General features: G+C 41.4%; 1 protein-coding gene across 1 annotated transcript in view; it reads right to left on the bottom strand.

Moving 5' to 3' along the window:
- APMAP (adipocyte plasma membrane associated protein) overlaps nucleotides 1-12941 on the bottom strand; it is a 41761-nt gene that overhangs the window by 14705 nt on the left and 14115 nt on the right. The window contains exon 3 of the mRNA XM_060610595.3: nucleotides 11147-11262. Coding sequence (XP_060466578.1) covers nucleotides 11147-11262 — 116 coding nt within the window. The remainder of the gene's footprint in view (nucleotides 1-11146; nucleotides 11263-12941) is intronic.

The raw sequence follows: 12941 nt of genomic DNA, 5'->3' as shown, positions 1-12941 counted from the left end.
GAAAATCAATAAGGACATAGTTGAACACAAGGGCACCATTTACCAATTAGATACAATTGACATCTATCAATTACTCATCCAAATACAGCAGGATACACCTTTTTCTCAAGCTCACATGGAACATTCAGGAAGACAGACCACAATCTGGGCCATAAAAACACCTTAATAAATTTAAAAGAATATAAATCATACTCTCAGACTCTCAAATCTACTCTCAGACCACAATGGAATTAAAATCCAAATCAATACAGAAAGATGGCTGGAAAACCCTAAAATACTTGAAGATTAAACACACTTCTAAATAACACCGAGGTCAAAGAAGATATCTCAAGAGAGATTGAAAAACATTTTGAACTAAATGAAAATGAAAATACAACTTATCAAAACCTGTGCATGCAGTGAAAGCAGTGCTTAGGAAGAAATGTACACCATTGAATGCATATATTAGGAAAGAAGAAAGAACTAAAATCAATTACTTAAGCTTCCATCTTAGGAAACTAAAAAAGAAAAAGAAGAGCCAAGTAAACCCAAGGTAAGCAGAGAAAGAAAGGATAAGAGGAGACTGATATCATTAATATGAAACTGGAAACAGGAAACCAAAAGAGAAATCAGCAAAACCAAACGATGGTTCTTTGAAAAGATCAATAAATGACAATCCTCTAGCCAGGCTAAGAAAAAAGAGAGAAGATACAAATTACCAACATCAGAAATGAAAAAGGGAATATCCCGATAGACCCCATGGACATAAAAGGATAATAAAGGAATATCATAACAACTCTATGCTCACAAATTCGACAACCTAGATGAAATAAACCAATTCCCTGAAAAACACAATCAGCCAAAACACAAGAAAAAATAGACTATTTGAATAGGCCTATATCTATGGAAGCAATGAATCAATAACTATAACTTTCCAAAACAGAAAGCACAAGCCTCTCATTAATGAATTCTTCCAAACATTTATAAGGAAGAAATAACACCAGTTCTCTACAATCTCTTCCAGAAAATAAAAGCAGAGGGAATACTTCCTAACTCGTTCTATGAAGCCAGCATTATCCTAATGACAAAACTAGTCATTATCAAAAACTACAGACCAAGATCTCTCATGAAGACAAATGCAAAAACCCTCAACAAAATATTAACAAGTCAAATCCAATAATATATGAAAAGAATCATACACCCCAATCAAGTGGGATTTATCCCAGGTATGCAAGGCTGGTTCAGCATTTGAAAATCAATTAAGTAATCCACAGTATCAACAGGTTAAAGAAAAATCACATGATCATATTGACACATGCAGAAGAGCATTTGACAAAAATCCAACATCTGTTCATGATAAAAACTTTCAGCAAATTACGAATAGAATGGCACTTCAACTTGATAAAGCACATCTACAAAAAACCTACAGCTAACACATCCTAATTCTTGGCAACAAACTTGTAAGCTTTCCCACTAAGATTAAGGAACAAAGCAAGAATATCCCCACCTCACAACTCCTTCACAATACTGTACCAGAAGTCCTTGCTAATGCAAAAAGAGATGGAAATAAAAGGTACACTGAGAAGAAATAAATCCATCTTTGTTCATAGATGATATGATCGTCTATGTAGAGAATCCCAAAGAATCAACAACAACAACAACAAACTCATAGAATAAGTGATTATAGCAAGGTTTCAGGATTCAAGGGTTATATTTAAAAGTCAATGACTTTCCTATATACCAGAAATGAACAAGTGGAATTTAAAATTAAAAACAGAATAGCATTTACATCAGCACCCAAGAGAATAAAATATTTAGGTCTCAATATAGCAAAATATGCACAAGATCTATATGAGGAAAACTACAAAACTCTGATGAAAGAAATAAAAAAAAAAAAAAAACAAATAAATGGAAAGATATTCCATGTTCATGAACAGGAAGATTCAAAATTGTGAAAAGTTCAGTTCTGCCCAACTTGATTTACAGATTCAAAACAATCCCAAGCAAAATCCTAGCAAGTTATTTGTAGATATCCTAAAACTGATTCTAAGGAGAAGGAAAAGATCCAGAATGGCCAACACAGTATTGAAGAACAACATCAGACGACTGACCCTACCTGACTTCAAGACTTACTATAATGCTACAATAACCAAGACATTGTGGTAATGGCAAAAAGAATTAGACAAATTGTTTGATGTAACAGAATTCAGAAATAGAGCCACATAAATACCGTCAACTGATCTTTCACAATGCAATCTTATATAATATATTGCAATACAATGGAGCAAAGATCATATTTCCCACAATGGTGCTGAAACATCTGGACATCCACATGCAAAAAATGAATCTAAACACAGACGTTACACCCTTCACAACAGTAAAGTCAAAATGGATCACAGACCTGAACGTAAAATGTAAAAGTATAAAACTCCTAGAGGATCACATAGGAGAAAATTTAGGTGACTTTGGGTGTGGTAATTATTTTTTTGATACAACAGAAAAGGCACAATCAATGAAAACATAACTAATAAGTTGGACTTCATTAGAACTAAAAATTTCTGCTTTGTGAAAGACACTGTCAAGGGATTTAGAAAACAAGCCATGGACCGGGAAAAAATATTGCAAAATATACATTTGATAAAGGACTGTTACCCAAAATATACAAAGAACTCTTAAAATCAACAATAAGAAAATGAATATACCAATTTTTCAAATGGCCAAAAGCCTTAGATACCTCACCAGAGAAGGTATGCAAATGGAAAATCAGTGTATGAAAAGATGCTCAACGAGAGAGTGCCGGAAGATGGCGGCGTAGGAGGACGCGGGGCTCACAGCGCGTCCTGCCGATCACTTAGATTCCACCTACACCTGCCTAAAGAACCCAGAAAACCGCCAGAGGATTAGCAGAAGGGAGTCTCCGGAGTCAAGCGCAGACTAGAGGCCCACGGAAGAGGGTAGGAAGGGCGGCGAGGCGGTGCGCGCTCCACGGACTGGCGGGAGGGAGCCGGGGCGGAGGGGCGGCTCGCCGGCCAAGCGGAGCCCCCGAGTCTGGCTGGCAAAAGCGGAGGGGCCGGACGGACTGTGTTCCGACAGCAAGCGCGACTTAGCGTCTGGGAGGTCAGAAGTTAACAGCTCTGCTCGGAAAGCGGGAAGGCTGGAGGACAAAGGGAGGGAGAGCTGCTGAGCCCCCGGACGGCAGAGCTCAGCTTGGCGGGGAACAAAGGCGCCAGCGCCATCTCCCCCGCCCATCCCCCAGCCAAAATCCCAAAGGGAACCAGTTCCTGCCAGGGAACTTGCTCGCTCCGCGCAAACACCCAACTCTGTGCTTCTGCGGAGCCAAACCTCTGGCAGCGGATCTGACTCCCTCCCACTGCCACAGGGCTCCTCCTGAAGTGGATCACCTAAGGAGAAGCGAGCTAAGCCTGCCCCTCCAGCCCCCGTGCACCTTGCCTACCCACTCCAGCTAATATGCCAGATCCCCAGCAACACAAGCCTGGCAGTGTGCAAGTAGCCCAGACGGGACACGCCACCCCACAGTGAATCCCGCCCCTAGGAGAGGGGAAGAGAAGGCACACACCAGTCTGACTGTGGCCCCAGCAGTGGGCTGGGGGCAGACATCTGGTCGGACTGCGGCCCCGCCCACTAACTCCAGTTATACACCACAGCACAGGGGAAGTGCACTGCAGGTCCTCACCACGCCAGGGACTCTCCAAAATGACCAAACGGAAGAATTCCCCTCAGAAGAATCTCCAGGAAATAACAACAGCTAATGAACTGATCAAAAAGGATTTAAATAATATAACAGAAAGTGAATTTAGAATAATAGTCATAAAATTAATCGCTGGGCTTGAAAACAGTATACAGGACAGCAGAGAATCTCTTGCCACAAAGATCGAGGGACTAAGGAACAGTCACGAGGAGTTGAAAAACGCTTTAAACGAATTGCAAAACAAAATGGAATCCACGATGGCTCGGCTTGAAGAGGCAGAGGAGAGAATAGGTGAACTAGAAGATAAAGTTATGGAGAAAGAGGAAGCTGAAAGAAAGAGGGATAAAAAAATCCAGGAGTATGAGGGGAAAATTAGAGAACTAAGTGATACACTAAAAAAAAATAATATACGCATAATTGGTATCCCAGAGGAGGAAGAGAGAGGGAAGGGTGCTGAAGGGGTACTTGAACAAATTATAGCTGAGAACTTCCCTGAACTGGGGAAGGAAAAAGGCATTGAAATCCAAGAGGCACAGAGAACTCCCTTCAGACGTAACTTGAATCGATCTTCTGCACGACATATCATAGTGAAACTGGCAAAATACAAGGATAAAGAGAAAATTCTGAAAGCAGCAAGGGATAAACGTGCCCTCACATATAAAGGGAGACCTATAAGACTCGTGACTGATCTCTCCTTTGAAACTTGGCAGGCCAGAAAGGCTTGGCACGATATCTACAGTGTGCTAAACAGAAAAAATATGCAGCCGAGAATCCTTTATCCAGCAAGTCTGTCATTTAGAATAGAAGGAGAGATAAAGGTCTTCCCAAACAAACAAAAACTGAAGGAATTTGTCACCACGAAACCAGTCCTACAAGAGATCCTAAGGGGGATCCTGTGAGACAAAGTACCAGAGACATCACTACAAGCATAAAACATACAGACATCACAATGACTCTAAACCCATATCTTTCTATAATAACACTGAATGTAAATGGATTAAATGCGCCAACTAAAAGACATAGGGTATCAGAATGGATAAAAAAACAAGACCCATCTATTTGCTGTCTACAAGAGACTCATTTTAGATCTGAGGACACCTTTAGATTGAGAGTGAGGGGATGGAGAACTATTTATCATGCTCCTGGAAGCCAAAAGAAAGCTGGAGTAGCCATACTTCTATCAGACAAACTAGACTTTAAATTAAAGGCTGTAACAAGGGATGAAGAAGGGCATTATATAATAATCACAGGGTCTATCCACCAGGAAGAGCTAACTATTATAAATGTCTATGCGCCAAATACCCGAGCCCCCAGATATATAAAACAATTACTCATAAACATAAGCAACCTTATTGATAAGAATGTGGTCATTGCAGGGGACTTTAACACCCCACTTACAGAAATGGATAGATCATCTAGACACACAGTCAATAAAGAAACAAGGGCCCTGAATGATACATTGGATCAGATGGACTTGACAGATATATTTAGAACTCTGCATCCCAAAGCAACAGAATATACTTTCTTCTCGAGTGCACATGGAACATTCTCCAAGATAGATCATATACTGGGTCACAAAACAGCCCTTCATAAGTTTACAAGAATTGAAATTATACCATGCATACTTTCAGACCACAATGCTATGAAGCTTGAAATCAACCACAGGAAAAAGTCTGGAAAACCTCCAAAAGCATGGAGGTTAAAGAACACCCTACTAACGAATGAGTGGGTCAACCAGGCAATTAGAGAAGAAATTAAAACATATATGGAAACAAACGAAAATGAAAATACAACAATCCAAACGCTCTGGGATGCAGCGAAGGCAGTCCTGAGAGGAAAATACATTGCAATCCAGGCCTATCTCAAGAAACAAGAAAAATCCCAAATACAAAATCTAACAGCACACCTAAAGGAAATAGAAGCAGAACAGCAAAGGCAGCCTAAACCCAGCAGAAGAAGAGAAATAATAAAGATCAGAGCAGAAATAAACAATATAGAATCTAAAAAAACTGTAGAGCAGATCAACGAAACCAAGAGTTGGTTTTTTGAAAAAATAAACAAAATTGACAAACCTCTAGCCAGGCTTCTCAAAAAGAAAAGGGAGATGACCCAAATAGATAAAATCATGAATGAAAATGGAATGATTACAACCAATCCCTCAGAGATACAAACAATTATCAGGGAATACTATGAAAAATTATATGCCAGCAAATTGGACAACCTGGAAGAAATGGACAAATTTCTAAACACCCACACTCTTCCAAAACTCAATCAGGAGGAAATAGAAAGCTTGAACAGACCCATAACCAGCGAAGAAATTGAATCGGTTATCAAAAATCTCCCAACAAATAAGAGTCCAGGACCAGATGGCTTCCCAGGGGAGTTCTACCAGACATTTAAAGCAGAGATAATACCTATCCTTCTCAAGCTATTCCAAGAAATAGAAAGGGAAGGAAAACTTCCAGACTCATTCTATGAAGCCAGTATTACTTTGATTCCTAAACCAGACAGAGACCCAGTAAAAAAAGAGAACTACAGGCCAATATCCCTGATGAATATGGATGCAAAAATTCTCAATGAGATACTAGCAAATCGAATTCAAGGGCATATAAAAAGAATTATTCACCATGATCAAGTGGGATTCATTCCTGGGATGCAGGGCTGGTTCAACATTCGCAAATCGATCAACGTGATACATCACATTAACAAAAAAAAAGAGAAGAACCATATGATCCTGTCAATCGATGCAGAAAAGGCCTTTGACAAAATCCAGCACCCTTTCTTAATAAAAACCCTTGAGAAAGTCGGGATAGAAGGAACATACTTAAAGATCATAAAGGCCATTTATGAAAAGCCCACAGCTAACATCATCCTCAACGGGGAAAAACTGAGAGCTTTTTCCCTGAGATCAGGAACACGACAGGGATGCCCACTGTCACCGCTGCTGTTTAATATAGTGCTGGAAGTTCTAGCATCAGCAATCAGACAACAAAAGGAAATCAAAGGCATCAAAATTGGCAAAGATGAAGTCAAGCTTTCGCTTTTTGCAGATGACATGATATTATACATGGAAACCCGATAGACTCCACCAAAAGTCTGCTAGAACTGATACATGAATTCAGCAAAGTTGCAGGATACAAAATCAATGTGCAGAAATCAGTTGCATTCTTATACACTAACAATGAAGCAACAGAAAGACAAATGAAGAAACTGATCCCATTCACAATTGCACCAAGAAGCATAAAATACCTAGGAATAAATCTAACCAAAGATGTAAAAGATCTGTATGCTGAAAACTATAGAAAGCTTATGCAGGTAATTGAAGAAGATATAAAGAAATGGAAAGACATTCCCTGCTCATGGATTGGAAGAATAAATATTGTCAAAATGTCAATACTACCCAAAGCTATCTACACATTCAATGCAATCCCTATCAAAATTGCACCAGCATTCTTCTCGAAACTAGAACAAGCAATCCTAAAATTCATATGGAACCACAAAAGGCCCCGAATAGCCAAAGTAATTTTGAAGAAGAAGACCAAAGCAGGAGGCATCACAATCCCAGACTTTAGCCTCTACTACAAAGCTGTCATCATCAAGACAGCATGGTATTGGCATAAAAACAGACACATAGACCAATGGAATAGAATAGAAACCCCAGAACTAGACCCACAAACGTATGGCCAACTCATCTTTGACAAAGCAGGAAAGAACATCCAATGGAAAAAAGACAGTCTCTTCAACAAATGGTGCTGGGAGAACTGGACAGCAACATGCAGAAGGTTGAAACTAGACCACTTTCTCACACCATTCACAAAAATAAACTCAAAATGGATAAAGGACCTGAATGTGAGACAGGAAACCATCAAAACCTTAGAGGAGAAAGCAGGAAAAGACCTCTCTGACCTCAGCCGTAGCAATCTCTTACTCGGCACATCCCCAAAGGCAAGGGAATTAAAAGCAAAAGTGAATTACTGGGACCTTATGAAGATAAAAAGCTTCTGCACAGCAAAGGAAACAACCAACAAAACTAAAAGGCAACCAACGGAATGGGAAAAGATATTTGCAAATGACACATCGGACAAAGGGCTAGTATCCAAAATCTATAAAGAGCTCATCAAACTCCACACCCGAAAAACAAATAACCCAGTGAAGAAATGGGCAGAAAACATGAATAGACACTTCTCTAAAGAAGACATCCGGATGGCCAACAGGCACATGAAAAGATGTTCAACGTCGCTCCTTATCAGGGAAATACAAATCAAAACCACACTCAGATACCACCTCACGCCAGTCAGAGTGGCCAAAATGAACAAATCAGGAGACTATAGATGCTGGAGAGGATGTGGAGAAACAGGAACCCTCTTGCACTGTTGGTGGGAATGCAAATTGGTGCAGCCGCTCTGGAAAGCAGTGTGGAGGTTCCTCAGAAAATTAAAAATAGACCTACCCTATGACCCAGCAATAGCACTGCTAGGAATTTATCCAAGGGATACAGGAGTACTGATGCATAGGGGCACCTGTACCCCAATGTTTATAGCGGCACTCTCAACAATAGCCAAATTATGGAAAGAGCCTAAATGTCCATCAACTGATGAATGGATAAAGAAATTGTGGTTTATATACACAATGGAATACTACGTGGCAATGAGAAAAAATGAAATATGGCCTTTTGTAGCAACATGGATGGAACTGGAGAGTGTGATGCTAAGTGAAATAAGCCATACAGAGAAAGACAGATACCATATGGTTTCACTCTTATGTGGATCCTGAGAAACATAACAGAAACCCATGGGGGAGGGGAAGGAAAAAAAAAAAAAAAAAAAAAAAAAAAAAAAAAGAGGTTAGAGTGGGAGAGAGCCAAAGCATTAGAGACTGTTAAAAACTGAGAACAAACTGAGGGTTGATGGGGGGTGGGAGGGAGGGCAGGGTGGGTGATGGGTATTGAGGAGGGCACCTTTTGGGATGTGCACTGGGTGTTGTATGGAAACCAATTTGACAGTAAATTTCATATATTAAACAATAAAAAAAATAAAAAAAAAAAAAAAAAAAAAAAAAGATGCTCAACATCATATGTCCATTTGGGAACTGCAAATTAAAACAATGAAATACCACTATACACCTATTAGAATGGCCAAAAATCTAAACACAGACAACACCAAATGTTGGTGAAGATATAGAGCAACAAGGATTCTCATTCACTGCTGGTCAGAATGCAAAATGGTACAGCCATTTTGGAAGACAGTTTCACGGTTTCTTATAAAACTAAACATATTTTTACAATCCAGAAATTGCGCTCCATGGTACCTACCCAAATGAGTTGAAAACATAAGTCCATATAAAAACCTGCACATGGATGTTTACAGCAGCCTTATTCACAATTGACAAAATTTGGAAGCAACCAAGATGTCCTTCAGTAGGTAAATGGATAAACTGGTACACTCACACATGGAGTATTACTCATCAATAAAAAGGAATGAGCTATGAAGCCATGAAAAGACGTGGAGGAAACTTAAACACAAATTACTAAGTGAAAGAAGCCAATTTGAAAAAGCTACATGCTACATGATTCCAATTATATGACATTCTGGAAAAGGCAAAAATATAGAGAGTAAAAAGGTACCCAAGGTTGCAGGGTGGGGAGGGATGAAAAGGTAGAGCACAGAGGAATTCTGAGGATTTGTAGAGCAGTGAAACTACTCTGTATGATATTATAATGGTGGATACACTTTATTACACATTTGTCCAAACCTATAGAATGTACAATACCAAGGGTGAACCCTAAGGTAAACTATGGACTCCAGGTCATAATGACGTGTCAGTATAGGTTCATGAACTGTAACACATGAGCCACTCTGGTACAGGGTGTTGATAATGAAGGAGGCTGTCTATATGCGGTGGGGGGGGTAGGGGAATATGGTAAATCTCTGTACCATCCCCTCAATTTTGCTATGAATCTAAAATGCTCTAAAAAAAACAAATCTAGGGGCGCCTGGGTGGCGCAGTCGGTTAAGCGTCCGACTTCAGCCAGGTCACGATCTCGCGGTCCGTGAGTTTGAGCCCCGCGTCAGGCTCTGGGCTGATGGCTCGGAGCCTGGAGCCTGTTTCCGATTCTGTGTCTCCCTCTCTCTCTGCCCCTCCCCCGTTCATGCTCTGTCTCTCTGTCCCAAAAATAAATAAAAAACGTTGAAAAAATTAAAAAAAAAAAAAAAAAAAAATCTATTTAGAAAAATGAAAGCATGTTAATTGGCACCGTCCCGAGGCTAATGCCTCCTTCTGCTGCCAGCAACATGCCAGCCAATCCCCAGGGACAGCTTCCAAATGAAGCTGGAAGCAGGGGCTCCCTGGGGGCCTCCGTGTGGTTACAGCTGCAGGCAAGTTAACAGGCCCCCACTCTGCCTAACCAGAAATGTCACAAGGAGAATAACCAGGGCCTTTAAGGAAAAAAAGCAAGCCCTGGTGGCAAGGTGCAATGAGGGGTCAGTCTAAGACAAAAGGGAGGGACTAAGAAAAGCATTCTCGTTGAAAGATAACGAAAAAGATCACTGTAACTCCCTGAAGTTCCAGTTGTAAATATCAATATTTGGTTTTTCACCAAAAAACACAAAATCTGAGAAATGTATTAATAAATATCAATGTCTTTTAAAGAGAAACATGAGGTTCTATCATGAAGTGCCTATCCCTCTTACAAGTTTGACTCAGCCAGCCAAACAAACCAATAGTCACAGAATGCATCAGATTTGGGTCCCACATCCAGCAGCACACAGGACACACAAGTCCACCACCACTTCACGGAAACACACCATCCTTCGGAACGAGGAGTGGCCTGCCGCATTAAGCGGCTCAGAAATCCTCATCCCATTTTAAGTTCTTTAACTTCTCATTAACCATGTCTTTTGATTCCTGATCTTAATCTTCATCCTAAAAGGCAGAAAGTGCCTTGTGGCTAGAGATTCAAGAATCAGAACCAGAGCCACATCTAATTGTTAGCACACAGTTAAGTTACCCTTAAACATACCCATCAAAGTCAGCCTCAAACAAAAACAAACAAAACAACAGTGGAAATACAGAGAATCATTTGTACTCTTTTCAAAAATGAAATCTGTACAAAGACAAACTGAATGAAGAAGCAATGTCCTATCAAGTAATACCTACCGAACTCTGATAAATGAGCTAACATCAAGGTCATCATCTTTCCTTTTTCTCTTCAATTTGAAGAGACTTTGAGCCCGACACTTTGAGCAAAAAAAACTACTCCACAGACATGAACTCAAAACCACACAGCACTGAAATGGTCTGTAACTCAGAGAGCTGAGGGGTGTCTGCTCAACAAGCACAGCGCCTCTGCAACTGAGGAAGACGTCCAGGATCCCCCCACACACAGGAGCAGATGCATTGCAGCTGCTCTGGCAGAACCCCCCTCATAGAGCCTTGACGTTCCAGGGGTTTACTACTTACCCCCAATATTTGCTATGGACTCTGGCCCAATAAGTTGATTTTCAAATAGCCTTTCCGCCTGTCGTAACTTCATATTTGGTTGCAGAACACCAAGCAAGAGAGGGGGTTCTTTGAAGCTGTAAAATAATGCAATTATAGGGATTTGTCTATAAGAAATACATGAAGAAAGTGTTAACCGGGGACCTTCATGCATTATTCCCCAGTTTTTGACAAAGAGGGCATGTTGCAATAACATCCTCAGTTGCCAGAAACACAAAGGTCAAGGGAAAAAAAACATTCTAGGATATCAGAAAAGGTCACCATACAGAAAAATTAAAATATGATTATGCCTAATGCAAGAACTTTGCTAATCACTTAAGACAACTTGGGGCCTCCAACTACACAAGCTCCTGTCCCAGACCTTGAGGCAAGTTAGACCTCTTCACACCCTCTGATTCACACACCCTGGCATTTATTTTCCCAGTGGCTGCCCAGTCTGCCCAGTCTGCCCAGTCATTAAAGGCCAACTAAGGCAGAGGAGAGTGGTGCTGACATTTCACAGCTGATAGAGTTGCTTCCTGCTTCAAGGAGAAGACACAAGAAATAAGAGGAGTTTGGCTGTACCAGCCCATCGTTCAGCACAGGTGCACTCTACCTCCTACCTGTCCCTGTCAGGGCTCAGCCTGGCTTTTCTCTGAAGCCAGCTTTTGCTAGGCCCTGGACCCTTCCCCTGACAACAGACTTCAGCTCCAGAGATCTTCCCTCTCCACTAGTCCTTCCCATCTACACACAAATACACCTACTTCTTCCGAGCCATCAAATCATGCTGGTGACACCTACAGAAAACAGACACAGTTTAAAGCCCTTCTCCCCATGTCATCTGCTACCCCCCCTGGTCCAGGCCACCATCTTCTCATTCCCACTTCCTCCCTTGTTCTCTACAGTATATCCTCAACCCAGCAGCACCATGCACTTTGTGAGACACAGTCAGATCACAGCGTTTGGCTCTCACAGCCCTGCAACAGCCCCATCTCACCCAGAGCCTACAGCCTTGCAGGGATGCCCTTCCCAGCACACCCACAGTTACCTCTCTCCACTCCTCTCCCCCTGACCGTAACAGGCACCTCCTACCTTAAATCCTTAAATCTGTGCTCCACCCTCACCTTCTCAGTGAGGCCTGCTGTTAACACCCAATATAACATTCCATACCTAATACTCCCCCAAAAGCCTAGCCCCTACCTACCCTACTCTATTTTTTCCATAGTATTTATCAGCTTCTCACTTCTCTGTTACATTTATTGTCTGTCTATCCCCAGTAGAACACATGGCCCGTGAGATCAGAGATGTGTTTCTATTTTTCACTGCCGAATCTCAAGCACCTGGCATACAGGAGGCTCCTAATGAACACTGTGGGAGGGAGGAGTGGGGAGAGGAAGGGAAGAATGGAGCGGAGAGGGAGAATATCTCCCAATTCCTTCCCTACCTTGCCCTCAAGCAGGGCAGTTTCCCAGCCAGTCCAGCAGAGTGCAAGAACTAAGAGGGAGTGGTGGCTGAGGCTATGGAATGATGGAGAAATTTCCCCGCCTTGCCCAATCCCTTCCTTCCCGGCAGAGCACTTCACTTCCTACTGCCTCCTCTGAGTCAGGTGTGTACTCAAGACACTGTACAATTTCCTCTGAATTAAACTCTACCCCTCCCCCCCATCCCACACTTTCACTATACCCTGCCTCCCAATTATGGCTTTCTACCTGCTTTAAAAAAACACTCTGTGTAACTAGGAGTTTTATTTCCAAAGGAAGAGAGCAGGGCTGCAACC

The sequence above is a fragment of the Panthera onca genome, chromosome A3 (assembly GCF_046562875.1).
Source record: "Panthera onca isolate mPanOnc1 chromosome A3, mPanOnc1 haplotype 2, whole genome shotgun sequence".
In the NCBI taxonomy this organism is placed as follows: Eukaryota; Metazoa; Chordata; class Mammalia; order Carnivora; family Felidae; genus Panthera; species Panthera onca.
The sequence above is the reverse complement of the archived record's forward strand: the minus strand, read 5'-3'. Positions and strand labels throughout refer to the sequence as shown.